The sequence below is a fragment of the Triplophysa dalaica genome, chromosome 15, assembly GCF_015846415.1.
Source record: "Triplophysa dalaica isolate WHDGS20190420 chromosome 15, ASM1584641v1, whole genome shotgun sequence".
Classification (NCBI taxonomy): Eukaryota; Metazoa; Chordata; class Actinopteri; order Cypriniformes; family Nemacheilidae; genus Triplophysa; species Triplophysa dalaica.
Genome location: NC_079556.1, coordinates 21610531 through 21631600, shown reverse-complemented (window position 1 = coordinate 21631600; position 21070 = coordinate 21610531). Strand labels below are relative to the sequence as shown.

The following is a 21070-nucleotide window of genomic DNA, read 5'->3' as shown; positions in this document are numbered from 1 at the left end:
TTTCAATACGGAGTAAAAACAAATGTGTTTGCTTTCTCAGAAAGAACGACTTCGGAAGAAAGAAGCAGGTGTGCCGTCCAGCTGAGACGAGAAGAGGTCGCCCATCACTGATTCGGACATCACATCTTCTTCAGATCATCTGCTGACCGTTCAATCTGTGACTGATCTCAGATCAGCGCCGGTGTACTCCTGAGAAACCTGAATCATTCAAAACAGCAAGCTAAGAGAACACGTGATTGAAAGAACTTCTTATTTTAAGAAATCGTCAGAAGTGATGCTGAATGTGTCAGGACTCGATCTGTAGATCTTAATCCAACATCTACATGGACATGTAAACAGCAGTGCCTCATATGTGCGTCAGTCACAGCCTGAAATCACATGAACACGTCAAGGGCCGACATGATGTCATCTGTCTTTGTACTTGAGCGGAAAACGAATCCCCTTAATGGCTCGTTGAAGTGCTGTTTGTTTTCTTTCAGCATTTGTCACCGTGTTGCTTTTCCAGTTTTTGCCAAATGAAACTTGATTAAGTGTGAAGCACTTTACGCACTTTGGTTATGAAGCCTATGCAATATTGTGTCTGAAAACTGTACATTTTTATTTCAGAACGCTGCTGAACGTAGAATGATCCGTGTGATGTTACGCTAGAGAAATATGTTGACCCAGAGTATTTTCTAAAGTGCAAGCGAGCGAACAACTGCCCTGTTTGTTCAGCAAATGGTTTTGTTACGAAATGCATAAGAATGTTTTGCTTGGAGAGAGGGTTTGTCTATTCATTTATACATGATGAATCTGTGTGTATGTTTGTCACTGGTCCTTTTATTTACGTTTAATGTTTAAAGTTCTTTAACATTGTGTATGTAAATCATTTGAATGCACCGTCACAGTGTGAGTTTGCCGATACTGGGTCCAAATGAAGTTTGTTTCCAAAATGAGATTTTAAAATGTTTTTTATAATGTTATCATGTTCTTATTGGGAAAGTTAGCTGTACTTTTTTGAGTCATTATGCCTCAAATCAAAACAAACCATCTGCAGTTAGAATGATATTAATTGGAATGCACAATAAAAAAAAAACATGATTTTTTATCTTATTTTGGAAATCAACTCTTCAAATGTTCTTTTAAGTTTGTTCATACGCCTCTCGTCAGGTGAAATAAACTGTTTTTATTTGACATCAACCTCTGCGCATGAAAAGAAAAATTGCTTTCAAAAATATTTAAAGAGTTTTTAATGTTGCACATAATTTTTTAGTTCTTTACTTTTATTACACCGGACCAATATTATGACACAGTTTCTTTGAGTAAAACAAATGTTTTAAATGTCTCCCCTGAACAAAAAAAGTTATGTTTTCATATTTTTATAATGAATTTGATCACATCAGTCTGGAGGGAAAGAAACTAGTTTAGTCTTTGAGATGTTTAGCAGCTTCTCTTAATGAAGGACATAAAGAGCAGTCTACCGATTCCTTCTGAAGAATGTTCTGTTAACAAAGCGTCTCATGGGTTTCATGTGCATGTGTCGAGCGTAACTCACGCGGCATGAAATCAGTTTGTGCTGTTATTTATGAAGCATGTAATGAGTGAATCGGCGACACGTCCACGCGACTGTCAGAGAGAGGTCAGAGGTCAGACGGTCTGATGTTTTATTCATATGATTCATCCACAGAACGCATGCAGCTGTTCTTTATACAGTCATCAACCAAAACAACATACAGCAGACCTTAAACATACAGAAAGATCTCCACGACTGGTATCATAAATAGACGAATAACTCAATGTTTGGTCAGTCTGCCACAAACATTCACAGCAATCCAGCAGAAACATCTAGAAAAACTGAATTTGAAACATTAAATATATTCACTCGAGTCCAATTCCACATAGTGGAAACTCTCAGTCTTTAAACTGTTGGAGATTAATGAAGACAAGCACTTCTGTGAATCACAAGTCACCGTTACAACTTCAGTTCAACACAAACATCACACATCTCATCACACTTACAGTCCACCTGCAAACAGAATCTGTGTAAGTAGTTAAAAAACATGTCAATCCATTTTTTTAAAGATTTGGGGTAAAACGGTGATGTACAGTGAGGTCCAAAGTTCTGACATCACCATAATGTGCTGAGTTAAACTTGAAAATAAACAATATTCGGACAAACCATGCACAAAATAACTGTGTGGTCACTACGTGTGAGCTCTGAACTGTTATGTTCTGTCTTCAAGAGGTCCAAGTTTTGTTCTACAAAATCAATTTCACTTATTATTCAAATTACTGATATTATTAATAGTAATGGAGGGTAAAAACCTTCCTCTGATCACTTCAAACTTCTGGAACTCACTGTGAGATATTTGACATGCTGTTTAATAATAATAATTGAAATTTGCCGTGTGATCAATTGTTATAAATTGCGTTACACATATTTTATGTAAAATCCCAATCGATATGATTTAATAACTAATGGAGATTTTTTAATGCAGTTCAGTTTTAACATTAGCCTAACAGAAAACCACTTCTGACTTTCAGAAACGCAAACATACAAAATATTACAGACATGTGACTGAATGAATGTGTGTGCGCGTGATTTAAAACGCAGAATGTTTAAAACAGTTTATACGAATATAAAATGCGCCTGCGTCCATCGAATAAATGGTTGAAGTCTACATGAAGGATGCAAAGAAACTCAAATTCAAGATGATTTGATAGTCATCTGGTTCCTCGTGATGGTGGTGAATTTGACTTTAATTCTAGCAGCTGCTAATAAAGAGCGGATATGTGAGTCTGGTTGGACAGACCTACAGTAGTGTAATGTGGACAGCTTTTACGCACGCCTGTTTAGATCAGTTCCATCAGATCAAACGTGTGTTCTTACTGAGTGACGCTTTCTGCGTGGATCCATCCGTGTTACATCCTCCAGACAGGCTCTCTAGACCAGATCTATGGAGACGCAGCGGCACTGTTTGACCCGCTGCACGCGCTTCTTGCGAGTCGGCGGCTGCTGATCGGGGCAGTTGAGGGTGAAGGTCATGGTGGTGAATCTTTTGGGTTTACAGAAGGAACAGGACTGAAAGGCTCCCTCCTCTCTCCTCACGTGTCTGGGGATGTAGAAGGAGTTGCACTGGCCGTAGCAGAAGCGGTTGATGATGGTGCGGCTCGCGCATCCCTCCTCGTGGATCGTCTGTTTTAACGGCTGCGTCTTGCACCAGTCGCGCTTCAGGTAGCGGCGCTCGGTCACGTGCAGAGCCTCCTGGCTGGACTCCAGAACCTCTTCAGAAGAGCTTCGGGTTCTGCCTCTCGAGTCGGAGCCGGCCTGACGGGGGTGCTGGTCTGACTCGTTCGGATTGTTCTTGTCGGGATGAGGAATCGCGCCGCGGTTGCGCTTGGATTCGGTGCGGTTGGGAACGAGGGCGCAGATGAAAAGCAGCGCGCAAAGAGTCCGGACGGATGTGGCCATCATTACTGCAGGGGGAAAAGTCAGAAGCACATGTCTCAGTAGTAATATTAAAAAACAAAATGATTTATATAAATATATATAAAAAAAAATATATTGAATTATGGATTCATTCTGTTACTTCAATCATGGCCTGTATCGCAAAAAGGCGACATTTGGGAACACCGATACATTATTACGTCCAAAAACATTAAGTCCAGAAACAACAATTATTATTGAGTATTTCGTACTTTTCCAGTTTCAATAATTGAGCAGTTTTCATTTATTATTTATTACGGCCCTATATTAAATCATAATTCCAGTCGCTTTTGGAGAATCATTAGTGCGTAAAAAGTTTCAGGAGAGCTGCTGTGGGTCTATTAGAACCACTCTTACGAAAATGTATTTGTTTCACTACAAATAAAAACAAAAATCAAGGTTATTATAATAATAGTTAATCGTGGTAAACCCATAGTAACCATTGGCTACAAAACCATAGTTCAAACGTGATATCTTTAGTAAAATTGATTTTTTCCAAGTGGTCTTCATTGCGTAAAAAACATTCTGCTACTGCAAGTTTGCTATACAAATATAAACGAAAAAATATATAAACGAATGACATTGGATAAAGAAGTCATTTCTGAATATGTATTTATTTACTTAATGCGTAATGAACAGACACCTGCTCCCGCTCGCATGAATTCAAGGTAAATGTGTATAAAGATGTCTCACCTGTCGGTGTGTTTGGATTTCAATCAGTCTGTAGATGTTTGTGAGGACTGCTGTCAGTCCTGAAGGGCTGTTATCTGTCCCATAGACCCTCTCACTGGAGTCCCGACCACGAGCTGTGTCTGGTTAAATGCGCACGACATCTCTCTACATTATTGGCCAGAAACAATACAAGTGAATCAGAGCTATCCGCCCCCTGAAACACAGACACACAAACAGACAGAGAGACAGTCTGAGAGAGAGACAGAGAGAGAGACACGGGAGTTTATTTGTCTGTCCAAACTGACCTGAACATCTCCAAAGACCAACTTAAGACACAAATGACAATTTTCTGAGAGACACAAACACTGTCATGTATGGGTGAAAAATAAACATTGAAAAGTGTTAAAAAAAACAGAAAAAAGAGTTCATGGATGAAAAATATCTTTCATGAAATACGTAAATATGAACCGAAATATATTATGATACGAAACGTATCATAATGAAAAAACAATAATATAAATAAAGAAAACACAAGGTTGCATTTTTTCTGAAATGAATGTTTTCTGGACTAACGTTTAAAACAGATGGCTTAACACCAAAACACATGTGAAAGTATTTAAACACATTTTTAATTTTTAACTATCATACAAATGACATTCATTATTACTTATGTATGACCTACTTAATATAAAGAATTGATAACCTAACAATCAATCATAAAAATAAATACACTTTAAAAATAAATAGACTAAATCATGTTGCATGGGCCTTTGGACCCTTATAGACCTTAAAGGAATATGACATTATAGGGAAATAAATCATGACTTTACAATAGTAAAAGTATAATTTATAGTAACCGTATTTCTTTTTTTTGATTAACATTTGTATAAGGCTTATCGTGGGTTTATAACAAACACTATGTCTAAACTGTAATTATTGTATTGAAACAAATAGCCCGAATTTGATGTTACGATGGTTTAACTTTATACAAAAAAAATTGATGGCGAACTTCTACCCACACTTTTGTCAGTTTTTATTCACCTTTGTGTTTCAAACATAAGTGTTGTTTTGTTTTTTTGGTCAGTGGAGAGCAACGCGTTCTCTCTTTACAAACAGACACGACGGTTCATTGAAAAGAATCAGTTCAAACGAGCGACTCGTTCACTCATCCGGTTGGCGATTCACTGATTCAGTGATCCGGTCGCCGCAGCTCGCTGACTGGATCAGATTATCTTCAATAAAAAAATGAAGATTCTTCAAAATATGTTTTTGCTCGTCAAATGAAATAAAGTCAAACGGTTCAGATCCACATGAGGGTGAGTGAAAAACAGTTATTTTCAATTCTGTAAATGTTGAACTTGAGTGATGTTGTTTCATTGAGTGAAATGAGTCTGTCGAAACAAATGACTAAACCTATAATTACAATGAACATTTCAACAACATACGTGTAGTTTATGTGTCATTTTTAACCCGTTGGTGAAGTTTTATTATTTCTTGAAGCGATATGGTTTGTGTGCAGCACGTGATTCTCATTGGTTTTTATTATTGGCTATTAAATAACGGATCAAATACGAACGTGTTTTTGCTAATGCTAAAACGAATCATATCGAACCGTAACCGTATACCGCTGAAGAAAAGTGTTGTTTTGCCTCCAACTGTGAGCTTTTGTGTTTATTTCACAAAAGGAAAGATTGTTCCCAAATCGCCCCAATTTGAGGTAGAAACCTCAACGAGATTCCCAAACTTTTTCAACCCATCATACCTTATCTTTCTCCATCTCTCAGACCCACCAAAATATTTCTCATGAAAATATAAACACCGAAAAAAGGCTTTAATTCAACCAATAGAATTCATATCTCACATCTATATTTGAACCAATGATAAATAACAAAGAAAAGTTATTTTTCATTGGCTCAAGTTATACAATATTGATGTGAATCTTTACCCAATTTTTTTTAATTGGTTGAATGAAAAAAAAATCATTGTAATAAAAGTAGTTTGTTGTTTTTATTTTTGAATTACAAGTTTAAAATGCAACTACCTTATCAAAACTATTGTCATTGCTTGACATTGATAAGATTAATAACGCCAGTCATGAGTGTTATTGGTTGATAAAGTTATGACAAAACTTTTTTTTACGTCAAGAATCCTTAAATAAGAGTTCACAGGTTTGAATCCCATAGGAAAGAGCTTTTCAAACAGGGGTCCAGGGACCCCCAGGGGGCCTCCAGAAGGATGCAAGGGTCCCCCAGAAAAATGATAAAAGTCCAGTGTTTATCTGCTTTTTTTGCTATAGATAGTCTCTAGAAAAGTTTACATTTGAACTTTTCCTGTGAGTTTTTCTCACTACAGTTTCTTTTTTGGGACTCAGTGACATTATTGCTGACTATTTAGGTTGAGAAACAATGCATTGTCTTTATAATATCCTATTTAATATTTATCAAAATTTTAAACATTTTCTTAACACATAAATAATATAGAATGATATATATTGTAGAAAAGGGAATCCCTCACAAAAGGAAAATCATATTTTGGGGTCCTTGGCATCATATAGTGTGAAGCCCCTGCCATAGAACACACATACTGATCAAATAAAAAGTAACTTCTTTGGATAAAAACGGCTACCAAATGCATTTAAACTATGTAAAAGGAATCTTATAACTTTCGGACAGAAAGACTGAATCTCTTAATCGGTGACACTGTTGGTAGCAAATCACCAAACTAAACATTCATGAGTTCAAATGTCTTATTTCCAGTATTTGTTACAACAAGGGTCTTTATATGTGAAACTTTGTTGTCTCTGGCATGTCTCAATCTATCCCTTTGGCAAATAACAGTCAAACACACATTTGATCTTTTCCACTGTATTTGGTCACATAACAGTCCAGCAAACATGTTTTTTTTTTCAATGAATTGTGGTCCTGACAAACACCAGTGCGCCACCATGTGGAAAACAAAGCCATCTCAAATGAGCCATTTAACATTTCAGTTCACTTTGTCCAAATGCAAATTATTAGGATAACGTGTTCCTAAAAGACTGTAAAATATTAACACCTCAGGATCTTACAGTTCATAATACTGCTTGAAATTTTCAAACATTTTCTTGAGGTACCACGAGAATGCTGTTTTTAAGACTTTCGCAACAAAATCAAATGTTTGCATAAAATATAAATAACAGAACCAAACTTTTACTTTTTCAAATCAAACTTACAGCCATTTTCACTCTAAATACAGTCCTGACACATCTCACATGACCATCTGTCTTCATTCAGCAAACTAAAGTAATACAAACTCCAGCATCACAAACATCCAATGATGAATTCCCAGCGATCGCTTCTGAAAAATCACTTCAGAAATGACTTTCTTCATCAATGCTGAGATCTACAGCCGTCTCTCTCACCTCTGAATCCATCACTCCAGCAAAATAAATTAAGACCACTGAAGAGATGCAAATCTCCCGCAGAAGAAATGCGAGCGATGTCTTACAGGTCGATGGGTTTCGTCGCCGCCAGAAGTCTGCCCTCCGACAGCGGGTTTCTGGGTGAACCTCTGTATCGAGTCCCATCGCTCTCAGCCACGTGCAGACAGACAGATTTGGGATATTCACTAGCAGTGTTTTTATTGGCTGACAGCGTGTCACTCTTCACCTTTGGTGCTCTATTGGTGATGTCATCTAGCGCGGCGGCGTGACGTGCGGCTGGTTTCTTAGGAGGAACTGGAGGTTTGGTGAATGTAGGGTCATCTGTCTGTTGCTTGGCTCTAGTGTATAAACCGCTCTCAAAACTCACAGCCTTCGTAACCGGACTGGCCACGACCATACCGGTCCTTCCATCTCTGAACAGAGAGTTGATCCTCCTCACCGACTGCCGCACGGGCGTCCGCTGGAACATCAGAGGAGATCGGGTCATTTTGTTTTTGGGTGAATTCAGGGTCATCATGTTGAAATGTTTAATCTGGTCCGAGACTTTCATTCGGCTGGTTTGGAGTGAGTTCTGAGGTTTGTCTGTGTTATTCTGAGGCTCGTCGGTGTTTGCGCTCAACGAAGAGGCGTTCAGGTCTTTCGACTGGGATGCGGTTTGTGTTCTTGATGTGTATGGGGTGGACTGAACCCTGATGGATGTGTCCCGTCTGAAGGGAACAGGACTCTGGATGTCCAGAGCGTCTATCAGTTGACTGCAGTCTTGAGAACGCATGACAGGCTCCTTCAAGTAACACTTGCTTTCATCTTCGAAACACAGAGAGCCGTCACGCATGTTTTCAGCTGCGAGTCCGGTCTCAAACAGAGTGCTGTCAATGTGTAGAGGCGACAGAGGAACAAACTCAATCTGTCCGAATGTCACATTGCAATCGTCCGTTGTGTTGGACTCAAAAACACCAGAACTTTCGCTTAATTTATCTGAGGGCACATCCGCATGAGAGGAAACCACCTCAGAGTTTCTAAAGACATCATCCTGCGGTTCTTCACATTGCGCTGGTTTGTAACCAGTGTGGGAACGTTCATCACTGAAGGAATCGACACAGCAGAGGCTCTCGGGTGTATTGCTGACCGTCTGAGTTTCACTCACGGTGATCGCCGGCACAGAGCGGAAGATGCTCATGGGGGTGTTGGAGAACAAATTTGTTGGCAAGGTGGAGGTCACATGAGGAGTCTCTTCACTCCACAAGCTCATGTGATCTGGGGTCAGCAGGTTATTCTCAGACTTGCTTATTAACTTGCCTGTGAAAGAGAGAATGTGTGGAAATATAAGAAGCCGAACAGACAAACTGAGATAACTTATATTGTTTATTTTTCATAGGAAATAGTTTGGCCAGGAGTGCTGGGATGGATCACATTTGAATGATTTTATATCTGGTTCTCTCACTCAGAACCATCAACGGAGTATTGAAGATAAAATATTTTGTTTGTTGTTTATCCTATTACCTTCATATTCAGTGTAGTTTGCAGGAGGAAGCTGAAGGCATGTAAACATTGCTACTGACCTTTTGAAGGGCTCTCGGTTAAAACCGCCGGACTAAACGCCGACTCTTTGGTGAAGTGAAAACCAGAACAGCTCTCTTGTGTCGCTAGGCGCCAACCTATGACCTCTGACCTCTTTGGCCCCAGTTGTGAATGTGTAATGTTGTTCTGTTGAAATAGAGGCACCCGCTTTTTACTCAATGCTTTGACTCATATATGTGGTGTTGAGTCTACTGAAAGAAATACTGATAGTGTTTCTGGTCAATAATCTTTTTTATTTCAGCATAAATACATGCATAAAATGGTTGCGTAAATAATGGCAAGGAATAACCCAAAACCAAAAACATAAAAACTGTTATAACATTAATATTTCTTTCTTCTTAAAATATTTTTAGTAATATCAGGTTATAAGATAAAATATAGATATTTATTTTTCTAAAGTCACAATGTTAACACATTGGACAATATGTGCAACATTAGGCAAACACACACAAACATTACAGTACATCATCTTAGTGTCATAGGATTGTTAACAAGCAGAATTTCTCAATTCCTTAAAAGTAAAAGTACTAAATCTTAAATATTTAATTTCTCACACCATGCTGGTTAGTGGCCTATTTTTTTATCATAAAATATGTATAATACAACCCCCAATCCCTGACCGTTAACAAGAACACTATTTCTCATTTCTTCAGCATCTTAATATAATACACACTATTTAAAGTTAGATTCTCTACAGTGACTGCACACCACTAACAGCAGCATGTACCTACATTAAACTGCCACTAGATGGAGCCAAAACTGAAAGAATGTTTTTCCCATCAGAGTATGTGTGCAAGTTAACATTTCTTTCTTTAACAAAGTGCTATATTATTCATAAATATGCATAACATAAACAAATAAGACAATAGCATCATGCAGATTAAACGCATGCAAATCACTGCTGCACTCAAGGTGGTTAAGCAGTTGATTAAGGTTGGATTGTTCAGTCTCTGGTGGAGGTTGTATCTAAACTTACAGACTCGCGGCTGGATTTGCCCAGACTGAAGCGGAGACGCAGAGATTTCCTTAAGGGCTCTTTTTTAGCACATCTGGGGGAGAAACAGCCCGTCTTTCCTGATTCAACTCTGAAATCAAATGAACCAATTACAATGTTTTATAAATTGTGCATGACAGAGAAATACAGCAGATATGTAGACAGCACACGCATGCGTGTGTGTGACGTGTTGTACCTGCTGACGCTGCGACCTCGCAGCCTGTTGCTTTTCCTCCGGGATGAACGAGTATTTCTGCCTACTGAAGACAGTAAAGCGTTCTGAGATAAGTCCAGCACTCCTGATGCACTGTGAGCTGAAACAGAAGTTTCAACAATATGCATTTATACAATTTCACAATCACAAGCAAACAAAAACATTTTTCTCAGCCAACACGAGAACTATACCAATGCAGAGGATTGATATTGGACAACTTTTTTCAGCTGACATATAGATCAAATTCCAATGAAATAGGCAATCAAATTCCACGTAAGTTAATATCCTCATGCATTTAACATACAACTGCAGCATGTGAGGTGAGCGTAACAGCGGTCCATGAAATTCAAAATGACAATTGACTCACCTGATCCAGGTGTGGATGTTCCTCCAAACAGAGCGTTTGGGAGCAGCTCCAGACCGAGGTTCTTCTTGATGGATCTGCGTTTCTTGTTGGAGAAGCCGTGAGTGTGTGACTCCTGTGGCAGCTTACGCTTCGAGTTTGGAGTCATGATGACAGGTGTGGCAGAAGAGAAAACTGATGGAATGAAACAGACTTCATTGACTATAATTGATTATGAACAGATCTTTCACATTGTATTTTTTTGCCATCAGGTAGTGCTTAACAGGCAGAAGAGACATGTAGTTTCAGACTAACAAACAGCCATGTGTGTGAAAAAAAGAGCAAAGATCATTTCCACAGAAAGCAGAAGAACCTCTTCAACACAAACAGAATGTGTTCATGCGGTTACAGACATAAATAAGAAGCAAACAAGTCGAGAGCCGTAATACCCCAGTGGGTACAGAAAGATGGATTTCATCCACTAAAAGATTTTCATTGGGTTCATTAAAGAATGAATTCATTGCATTAAGAGGGAAAAGTGCCATTGAAGCAGTTGTGATGCAATGACAGTACATGTGGAGACAGACGGTGCGGTAAAGTCTGATCTGTTACCCACCTGCTCTGTCAGACTGTGGGGTATTTGTTGGGGTTCTACTAGTTTTAAACTTATTCAGAGCTCCATTTACCACGTCTGGAATACAAGACAAATCCACTCAACTCAAAGTCTACATGACATGTGCTTCACCTCAGACCCTGTAAACTTTCACTTCTGAGCTATGTACCTCCTAAACTGCGTCTGTTGTTCTTCTTCATGTCTGAGTGAGTGTTGTTCTCCTCTAGAGACACAGAAGAGGGTGAGAACATTCCAGCATCACAGCCCAACATCGCAGGAACCTTCTCCATGAGGAACTGAGGAACCACACCTACATACAACCACACAACATGTGAAGTGACATCACACAGGCAAGAAACTCTCTCTTAAAGAGTTTGTGAACTGAAGAGATGTTTACCCAGAGCTGCAGCGTTGTCGATGAGGCACTGCACAGCTGCGGCCTGATGTTTTAGTCTCTTCTCTGTACTGCTGTTCATCTTCTCTACTCCATCTCCACAGTGGAAGAGGTTTGGAGCAAATATCACAGAGAGATTACTGCTGTCCATCTTATTCTGAGCACATCTGAAACACACAATGTGGAATACACAAACTTGACATGCGTTTAGACACAAAAGAGCCTCTTGAAAAGAAACGGCTATTGAAAGGAGAGTCGTCAATTAGCGTAACAATAGATTGGAGAAAAACAGCACAATTGCTCTTTTTGGCATCGTACCGTAGAGAAACGCTCCTGAGGAAACTGAAGAAATAGCGCAGCGTGTTTAAATTCTTCTCGGGCAGAACACAGGTCAGCAGAAGGGTGCCGGAGGTCCTCTCCTCTTCTGTGGGCAGCTCCTGGACCTTCAGGAAAGCACTGTGCAGGTCTGCGGTGAGAACCGGCTCCGGGAGTTCCCTGAAGAACTGTTTTAAAAGTCCAGCGATGTCCAGAGGGACAGCAGTGGACAGGCAGTCCTCACCCTGGTCCAGTTTGCTCTACGGGTCCAAACAATACGACCACTGTTAAATAATGCCACCGGTCACAGTCTCACCTGTGACATAAGATATAAGTGACTCACCCTGAGGCTTTTGACCCGAACGACAGAACCAGATTTCCTGAAGAGACCCTCTGTGTCCAAATGGTCCATCAGGCTTGTGCAAACATCTGCTATAAAACTGTGAAGTGAAAATACACACAAATGACAGTCAAAGAAACCCAACACAATTCTGGAATCATTTAGAAGAGTAATTTCTAAACGCATCTCTTACCATGGCAAGTCTCCGTAGTCTAGCACATGACAGTGTGGCAGACTTTCAAGCGGGGCCCCAAAAACCCTCACCTAGAAATAAACAAGCATTGTTTTAATGTTCTGTTACACAATTTAGTCGGCGTACCGTACAATTTGTAATTTCAGCAGCATTGGACCATTCTACTGAACCTTTTAGATCTAATAACCGTTAATAAGTCAGCTGAGCGGAGTATCTACATCAGCTTGGCAGAGAGTTAAAGCCTCAGGGGCTGGACTCCGTTTGAACCCGCACAGGTAATTGTGGACATACTTTCCACCCGCTCTCCATGTAGGGAAAACATGAACAAATAAAGCTCTGTGTGTTTGAAAATCAACAGCACTTCTCCTTGAACTGTTTACTTTTCACCCAGAAACACAGCAGACTTCACATAGGGGGAAAGCAGTGGAAAAACTAAGCAAAGAAGCCACACGATCATCTGTATCATGAATTATCTCGGAGTATATATGTGTCAAAATTAACCCAGAGCTGAGCAGCAGTTATTGAAGTCAGTAAAGCTGCAAATAGCCATTAGAAAAAAGGATCTTATTCACACGTCATGTGCTTTAATATAAAAGGCTGCATTATGTATAAAGAACATTATAAATATAGCATATCGATGTCATTTGTGTATCTTGTGTACATCTATATTTGTGAATACATCACTGGATGTTATATATAAATGCTACACATTCACCCATAAGTCTCCTGACAATACAGTGTACTATGTGTATATTATGGAAATGTGTGTACTGCATATTGTGTAAATGTATATTCTACATTTTCCATACCTTGTTGCTTGTACTGCCATGGCTCAAAGTTTTGTACCTAATAATTTCACCATCAGTACACTTGTGTACATGATGTGTGACAATAAAGAGATTTGATTTTGATTTGATATCCGTGCAAGTATATCAATCACTTCTCTCTCTCAAGGCCTTTCTGGACAACATTGGGAAATCATTTAAATACGCATAGTTATTGTGACATAAAACAGAGTAAAAACATGTATATTTGTGTTAATTCGTGACGCAGCCTTTCTTGGAATCTAATGGCCTCCAGCTCGGTCAGTATGAGGCCCAAAACTGCTGCTGTCTAGTTAGGGAGCTTAGTTACGTGGTGAAACACGGGCGTAAGAGTACAAACACTACATACAACAGCTTCCGTAATATATCCAACATAAAATCGACAGTTAAATCACATAATATCATTTTTAATTGAACTCACCGAGTTTGCCGAAGTCTGTTTGTTTCTGTTTTTGTTCCAGTTCTTGATTTTTATTCCGTAAACGGACCGCAGATGCTGAACAACAGCCAGACGAACCACATTCCTCTCTAAAACTCTCATGATGACCCCTTAAACCGTTTAAAATCACCCAAACCTCAAAATATACGAATAACAAGCGCATGTGTTGCTCTAGAAGAATTAAAAAGCGAAATGCGGGTCTTAGATCTGTTAAATAAACAAAATCTTGCGATCCGTAAACTTTCCTCACAGTTCCGCCTCACGCGTTTAAATAAAAAACGGCCGACTCGAGTCAACAAACATCTCTAATCCTCGTCGTGCCTCGAATAAACTTCATTTTCGGATCTCTTTTTAGTCTTTTAAAGCGTATTTAGTTCAGTATGTTCGTATAGACCCAGAGTACAGATCCGTCTGCTTTATTTCCTCACTTCACAACGGCAGCTGAGCTCGAGCGAGACGTTCAAATTTCGCCCTGCCTACGTCACGCAACGGTTCCCTGCGCTTTGATTGAACCAGAGCTGGTCACGTGACATATCTTCTCCAGTGGCCCCGCCCTCTCCTTCTCTGTCACGTTGCGTTCATCAGATGCGCGTTTGTTTGAGCTGAAAACACTCACATGCGTGAATTATTTTACTTACATAAAGTGATTTGGCACGTCACTCAAAACACTATAACCACCGCAGAAACTCTCATAGGCTTAATGGTTATAATGAGAGTTGAAGTGGTTTTAATTGAAACTGTAATGGTTTCTGCGGGTCTTTGGTGATGTGTCGGGATGTTATCTGCATGACGAAAGGGATCAAAACCTCCCGGACCGGTTTTAATGCTTAGCATAATAATGGATGTGTAAGAGAACCTGTAAGAATGTGTAGGTTGTTTATTTCGACATGCATGGATGCTGTTTAAATATTAATAACACTGAACACATGACCATTTTGGACACATTTGAACTTTTTTTGTTGATTTGTTTCACACGACTCATCACTGTAGAATGACCCAAGCAAGCCAATGATCGCACAGAACTGCGCATTTTGTTATCACTTCATGTTTTTATTACAACATTACATGTATATACAGTAAAAGGGACGGTACAAATGTACGGCTGAGGCTGAGATTGTTGCGGGTTTAGAAGCACTTCCTGTGGACAATGGATGGACCTGCCTCATCGTACTCCTGCTTGGTGATCCACATCTGCTGGAAGGTGGACAGGGAGGCCAGGATGGAGCCACCGATCCAGACGGAGTACTTACGCTCGGGGGGAGCGATGATCTACAGAGAGATGAGAGAAACATTTAGCTCGCAGTGTTTGACGACACAGATGTAGTTTTGTCTGCTTGTCTATAGTTTTCCTCACCTTGATCTTCATGGTGCTGGGGGCCAGGGCAGTGATCTCCTTCTGCATACGGTCAGCAATACCAGGGTACATGGTGGTACCACCAGACAAGACGTTGTTGGCGTACAGGTCCTTACGGATATCAATGTCGCACTTCATGATGCTGTTGTAGGCGGTCTCATGAATACCAGCGGACTCCATACCTGAGCATCAAAGAGCGTGTTTAATAAAACATCGTAACTTTCTGAATGGAGTCGCAAACTATCCGCTGTAAACCTCACCAATGAATGAAGGCTGGAAGAGGGTCTCGGGACAGCGGAAACGCTCGTTACCGATGGTGATCACCTGACCGTCGGGCAGCTCGTAGCTCTTCTCCAGAGAGGAGGAGGAGGCGGCGGTGGCCATCTCGTTCTCGAAGTCCAGAGCCACATAACAGAGTTTCTCCTTGATGTCACGCACGATCTCACGCTCGGCTGTGAGGAGACAAGTCGCAAAACTCCGTCAGTCGAAGTAAATCGATGCGCTGGTGACTTTTATTCTGTACTTTTTGGGCGTCGGGATGCTAAACTACAGCCACTCACCAGTTGTAACGAAAGAGTAGCCTCTCTCAGTCAGGATCTTCATCAGATAGTCGGTCAGATCGCGACCGGCCAAGTCCAGACGCATGATGGCGTGGGGGAGAGCGTAACCCTCATAGACTGGGACATTGTGGGTCACACCATCACCGGCGTCCAGCACGATACCTGCGGAGCGTCACATACGTCATGAGCGCCAGGTAACAGGTGTACATAACAACATTCGTGACAATAATCTATTCGAATCCAAGTCATTTTTCATATCATAACTATAATGCAGCTTCAGTAAGACGTTAAAGTCCCAGTGAAATAAAAAAAATCTTCTTTTTTCACGAAAAACTGCAGCGTTTGTAGTAAATAGCTTATCAATGTGGGTTCTTTACTTTTTTTAAATTCATATACCCTAGTTAAAATCTGAAAAAGCACTTCCGCTCTGAAATGAGCATTCATCTTAATTGACGTAAATTAGACTGCTTGGGCGGAGCATCCGTTAACTCCTCCCCTTCAACTCTCAGTCTGCTTCCAGTTTCATTTAAAAATCAATGCTGAAGCTGTTTTTACACATTTAATCAATTCCAATTTTCTTAATTCATTTTCACCAAATGTTTCAGAACGCGGATGTATAAACGACTGTTTGCTAAAATTGAATTAAATCGGAGAATCGAAATTTTGGACCGGGTAGGAGACCTTTCTTTTCACATTTTCACAGTTTTGATCAAATCATGTTCTTATGTATAATTTGAATATAAAGTTTTAAACTAAGGATGATATGAACGCACCAGTGGTACGGCCGGAGGCGTACAGGGACAGCACAGCCTGGATGGCCACATACATTGCTGGGACGTTGAAGGTCTCAAACATGATCTGCAAGTGAAAACAAGCCAAGTGTTACAAACTGGTCCAACTCGAAAGAACCTTGGAGGACGTAACAGAGGTGTTGTGAAGAGACATCAATCGTACCTGTGTCATCTTCTCCCTGTTGGCCTTGGGGTTAAGGGGGGCCTCAGTGAGCAGGGTTGGGTGCTCCTCAGGGGCCACACGCAGCTCATTGTAGAAGGTGTGGTGCCAGATCTGAAGACCAAAAACGTGTTCATGAAAACGGTGGATTTCAAGGTAACAAACAAACTGTGTCTAAGAATATTTTGCTAACCTTCCCCTATGAAAATGTTATTTCTAAATGTTTTAAACATTCCACAATTGATGTAAGAATATTCCTTTTAACATTTAAGAATGTCTAGCAGTGACTTGTGGGGGTGATAAAATGCAATTTTAACGTTACTGCAAGAAGATTTACTGAACATCCTGAATTGTTTCCAGTCAAACAGTGTCGTAGTATATTAACATGTAAACCTTTTGTTTTCGTTATCATTTGGGAACTTTCTCTAGCGTTGAGACTCACCTTCTCCATATCGTCCCAGTTAGTGATAATGCCGTGCTCAATGGGGTACTTCAGAGTCAGGATACCTCTCTTGCTCTGAGCCTCATCACCGACGTAGCTGTCTTTCTGACCCATACCTACCATCACACCCTGATGGAGAGAGAATCAGCGTTAGCCACCGACATCACTGAGGCATTGTAATGGACATTCTGAATAAATAAATCTGGCACTAGAGCCTGACTGAATCTCTGTCTCTATAGGACAGGATTTCCCATATAATGTCTGTCGTTGTTATGCACCTGGTGACGGGGTCTGCCAACAATGGAGGGGAAGACAGCACGGGGAGCGTCATCTCCGGCGAATCCAGCCTTGACCAAGCCAGAGCCGTTGTCGCACACAAGGGCGGTAGTCTCTTCGTCGTCGCACATGGTTGGTTTTCTGGTTGGTCTGTGAAAGAATTTGCACGGTCAGTGACAGACACACAGGCACACTAATAAACACAGACTTACTTTTAAACACTGCTTCAATTACTTTTCTGACAAGCACTCAAAAGTTGGTCGCTGTACAGATTCTAAGTCCAAATTTCGACGTTCACAAAACAAACTTAAATTCTGTTTTTTTGTTATAAATTCCCTACAGTCTCACTCAGAAGCTACTTTTGAGTTGCAGTTTAAAGTCGTGAAATAGTTAAAGGTTACAGCTATGCGACACATGTCCCTCCTGTTCCTGAAGAACTCATGAAACCGTATCTCTTGTGCTGTCACAGTAAAGCCAAAGAAAGACTAAAGTTAAACTGAAGGACAGGTGCGTCTGTCATTTAAGTGAAGCGCTCTCCCCGGTCGCAGCTGTCTGCGCATTTCATGACGCCTGCTCACCGGCCAGCGTCATTCGTGCCATTCTGAACCAAAAAGCTATGATACAGAATGAAGAACTCATTTACTCGAGGTGACTTATTGCGAGATACGCGCTCTATACAATATCCTAAAAATAATCTATTCCTGTCAAACGTAGGATGTCTTCAAGGCGACTGGGTTAAATGTACTCGCAGCTGCTCCGCTGTTATCCTCTCATAAAGTAGAATACTATCTGACGTCCTCGCAAACTCGCCAGCACCAAAAGTCCATCTGGTCTAAAGAGATTTTAAAAGACATGCTACTGGTTCTTCGCCACACTGTTGCTTCGTTGGACTCACCAAGTTGTTATCACAAGACTGATGCTTCCACTGGGACGGAGATACAAGGTGAGAGACCCCTTTAAATAAGACCGGCTCCCGGGGGCCGGGGCGGAGCCTCGGGTTCACACAAGCCCAAATAAGTGCATCCAAGAAAAAATAAAAAAAGAGAAAATAACCCTCTCCACCCATGAATCTGATCTGGAGTGGGGGGCGGGCGGGCCGATCGGACCCCCCAACTAAAATTAAGAAGGGCTTCCTTAGAAACAGCCGGCGGGTTGCCAAGAATCTCCCCGGAGGGTTAGAACGCAGACAGATATATCTGGTGATTTCAATATTCATGTGAAACGAATCATTTGCGCATTTCCACAACTCTTGAAATGCAATGTTTTGAAAATGTATTTTTATGACGGATCACCGCAGCTTTCGAAACGGTTTGTTTTGTGAAAAGTGGCATACTATTAAATGTAAATGATTAAATCACTTTTGGTAATATGCATCTTTTGGTGTTATATTGGCATTTATTGACTACATTTGTCTTTTTTTAGGTAGTATTGTAAACAATATGAATAAGTATTATTGTATAAATGCAGATGAATGCACAGCATCCCATATATTCGTGTAGAAATGTTCTACATACATTGACACACTTTTGAGGTTTAATCTTTATTTGATCCAACATGTCTTCCCCTCCAGAGCACATTAAAATGATGTTTTTTTGAAGAAGAAGACATTTCAGTAATAGTTGTTTTTCAGTGTAATATTTCTCATAATAAACGTTGTTTTTTTTCTTCTCAGGCTGCTGTGGGAAACAGCATGAGATTGACTTCCTCTTGATATCATTTTGATTATTCAGCTTTTTACCAAGACCGGGTGCCTTAAGATGTCAACCTGCCTTAACTAGAACTCGCCGGGTCTCGTTTTAGCAACATCTTAAAGGTTCACTCGCTCACCAGGAAGAATACTGTATATGTCAATGGGCCAATGCGCTGGCATGTGGGCTCGACCCTAAATGTGGTTAACAGCTGAGGGGTAACACCAGCCGGGCCCTCTCCCCCTTCCCGGCTGTGATTGGCTGGTGTGTAGTAGTAGCTAAGCTCTGATTGGTTTAGCTGTCTCCTTTTAGGGTCATGGTTCTCATCAGGTGTTATGAACGTGAGCCCGGTCAAGCTTTTGGGACGCGTCCTCCCATTGGTGTTGTTCAGACCCCCAATCCTCAGCGCCCCATTAGGAAATTCTACCTTACTATGGCAACATATGGTCGTTTGGGAGGGTTTGTGCACGCAAATCAAGTTTCTGAGACAGATCTCCAAAGCGGTTGATGTCATGTATATTACGAGACACATGGAGAATGATATTAGAATTAAACTTTAATCAGAAAAATCAGAAAAAATTGTTTTGCATTCAGATATCAACACAGTGGCATTCATTTCTGCTCTAAAATGTCTAATATATTCATTTCTAAGTACAAATTCAAACGACATTTTAATCAAAACGTCTTTATTTTTGACATTACAGTTCTTAAAATCTGACACTAGGCTGTCGCGAGGTCCTGAAATAGAAAACAATGTTGACAATCTTGACTGAAAGCTTTTTTTGCATTGATTTAAAATGTTTGTGACTCATTGTGTTCCTGAAATCAAACATCTCTCCTGCTTTAGACAACAATGTTCTTAATGTCAATCTAAAATAAGCGAATAAGGACACTTGATATCGGAATAGTTTGTTCAAAGCTGAATGAGAGTTTGATGGCCAGATTTGTGTGTGTGTGTATGGGGGGTGTCAGATCGCTGTCATTTTATATCACAGTTGGTAATGGGGGGTTTAAGGGGTTTTAGGGGGCAGGGGAGGAGTTGTTCCTCCTTCACATACTCGGCTGTTTGAGAGTTTGACTATTAATAGCTGTTTTGCTCTGTCTGCACATGTGAAGGAGGCGTCCAGCATTCCTAGGTATTTTAATGATAAACAGAAACCGTCCAATAGATCCAGCTTTTAATGTGATGGATCCATACAGTAATAGTATGCATTAACCCTGAATTACAGGAATTTGAAATACAAAAATGTACAATTCAGGAAAACTTTATTTGTGTTCACATCTTGCGAGCGTCTTATGCGTGCATTTACAATGATAGTTATTGAACTTATCATGTAAAAATGAAACCTGAAAATGTGATGCAAGATACGCTTGGATCACATATGACACACAAATTCTCACAAACACGTTTTGGTCATCAGCACAGCTATGAAAAGAAACTCTCAAAATCTCTGAAACTAAATGGCTTTGATTTTGTTCATACGTGACCCTGGACAACAAAACCTGTTTTGTGGGTCAATTTTCGAAATTGAGATTTTTACATGAAAGTGGAATAATCAAGCTTTCTATTGGTTCTATTGGACGTCAAGCTTTTTCTATACAACAATATCTGGAGGAGATGGAACCTGAATCTGGAATCTGAGGGTGCAAAAACGAATCTAAATATTGAGAAAATTACCTTTGAAGTTGTTAATCAGAGGCACTGTGGCAGGACATCCACTCACAAAAATAAAGTTTTTATATATTTACGGTATGAAATGTACAAAGTATTTTCAGGGACCATGATCTTCACTTGATATCCTAATGATTTTTGGCATAAAAGAAAATGGATAATTTGGACCCATACAATGTATTTTTGGCTTTTACTCAAAATGTTCCCATGCTACTTATTACTTAATAAATGGCCTGTAGTATAAATATATAAAAATGATCATTCAGTCATATTTTTTATAAACAAATTAAATAATAAAACAAAATAGGAACAGAAGAAGAC

General features: G+C 40.1%; 4 protein-coding genes and 1 long non-coding RNA gene across 8 annotated transcripts in view; 2 read left to right on the top strand and 3 right to left on the bottom strand.

The window, feature by feature from the left end:
- LOC130436926 (formin-1) overlaps nucleotides 1-1173 on the top strand; it is a 44582-nt gene extending 43409 nt beyond the window's left edge. For both annotated transcript variants that reach the window (XM_056767972.1, XM_056767971.1), the window contains one exon: nucleotides 41-1173. In XM_056767972.1, the coding sequence (XP_056623950.1) occupies nucleotides 41-85 (45 nt within the window). In that variant the 3' untranslated portion in view covers nucleotides 86-1173. The remainder of the gene's footprint in view (nucleotides 1-40) is intronic.
- A 919-nt stretch (nucleotides 1174-2092) lies between these two features.
- grem1b (gremlin 1b) lies at nucleotides 2093-4295 on the bottom strand. Its single transcript, XM_056768302.1, has 2 exons — nucleotides 4160-4295; nucleotides 2093-3456 (listed from the first exon to the last, which is right to left on the bottom strand). The coding sequence occupies exon 2, from the start codon at nucleotides 3452-3454 to the stop codon at nucleotides 2924-2926; it is 531 nt and encodes a 176-aa protein (XP_056624280.1). The 5' UTR covers nucleotides 3455-3456; nucleotides 4160-4295; the 3' UTR covers nucleotides 2093-2923.
- Nucleotides 4296-6986: 2691 nt separating this feature from the next.
- Nucleotides 6987-14735, bottom strand: arhgap11a (Rho GTPase activating protein 11A). Of its 3 annotated transcripts, none has more exons than XM_056768414.1 (12): nucleotides 13789-14735; nucleotides 12544-12614; nucleotides 12354-12450; nucleotides 12014-12270; nucleotides 11699-11862; nucleotides 11471-11611; nucleotides 11305-11379; nucleotides 10713-10883; nucleotides 10328-10445; nucleotides 10114-10222; nucleotides 9119-9263; nucleotides 6987-8855 (listed from the first exon to the last, which is right to left on the bottom strand). In XM_056768414.1, the coding sequence occupies exons 1-12, from the start codon at nucleotides 13906-13908 to the stop codon at nucleotides 7621-7623; spliced, it is 2703 nt and encodes a 900-aa protein (XP_056624392.1). In that variant the 5' UTR covers nucleotides 13909-14735; the 3' UTR covers nucleotides 6987-7620. The 3 variants fall into 3 exon arrangements, with proteins under 3 accessions (XP_056624392.1, XP_056624394.1, XP_056624393.1); XM_056768416.1 differs by lacking the exon at nucleotides 13789-14735 and adding an exon at nucleotides 13353-13488; XM_056768415.1 differs by lacking the exon at nucleotides 11305-11379.
- A 100-nt stretch (nucleotides 14736-14835) lies between these two features.
- actc1b (actin alpha cardiac muscle 1b) lies at nucleotides 14836-18385 on the bottom strand. Its single transcript, XM_056768417.1, has 9 exons — nucleotides 18285-18385; nucleotides 17392-17539; nucleotides 17114-17242; nucleotides 16675-16785; nucleotides 16494-16578; nucleotides 15721-15882; nucleotides 15421-15612; nucleotides 15161-15342; nucleotides 14836-15075 (listed from the first exon to the last, which is right to left on the bottom strand). The coding sequence occupies exons 2-9, from the start codon at nucleotides 17518-17520 to the stop codon at nucleotides 14932-14934; spliced, it is 1134 nt and encodes a 377-aa protein (XP_056624395.1). The 5' UTR covers nucleotides 17521-17539; nucleotides 18285-18385; the 3' UTR covers nucleotides 14836-14931.
- On the top strand, nucleotides 15774-16601 carry LOC130437199 (uncharacterized). Its single transcript, XR_008909149.1, has 3 exons — nucleotides 15774-15914; nucleotides 16326-16392; nucleotides 16466-16601. It is a non-coding gene; the product is annotated as an uncharacterized LOC130437199 (long non-coding RNA).
- Nucleotides 18386-21070: the final 2685 nt, after the last annotated feature.

Bases quoted from the DNA above. Each gene is read 5' to 3' on its own strand.
- grem1b (XM_056768302.1), bottom strand. From the start codon at position 3,454: ATGATGGCCACATCCGTCCGGACTCTTTGCGCGCTGCTTTTCATCTGC.
- arhgap11a (XM_056768414.1), bottom strand. From the start codon at position 13,908: ATGAGAGTTTTAGAGAGGAATGTGGTTCGTCTGGCTGTTGTTCAGCAT. The intron at 11,612-11,698 runs GTAAACATCTCT...GGTTGTATGTAG, and splicing joins CGACAACGCTGCAGCTCTGG to GTGTGGTTCCTCAGTTCCTC. The intron at 10,223-10,327 runs GTACAACACGTC...ATTTGATTTCAG, and splicing joins CGAGGTCGCAGCGTCAGCAG to AGTTGAATCAGGAAAGACGG.
- actc1b (XM_056768417.1), bottom strand. From the start codon at position 17,520: ATGTGCGACGACGAAGAGACTACCGCCCTTGTGTGCGACAACGGCTCT. The intron at 17,243-17,391 runs GTGCATAACAAC...TCTCTCCATCAG, and splicing joins TTGGCAGACCCCGTCACCAG to GGTGTGATGGTAGGTATGGG. The intron at 16,579-16,674 runs GTACGATTGATG...TTTCACTTGCAG, and splicing joins ACAGGGAGAAGATGACACAG to ATCATGTTTGAGACCTTCAA.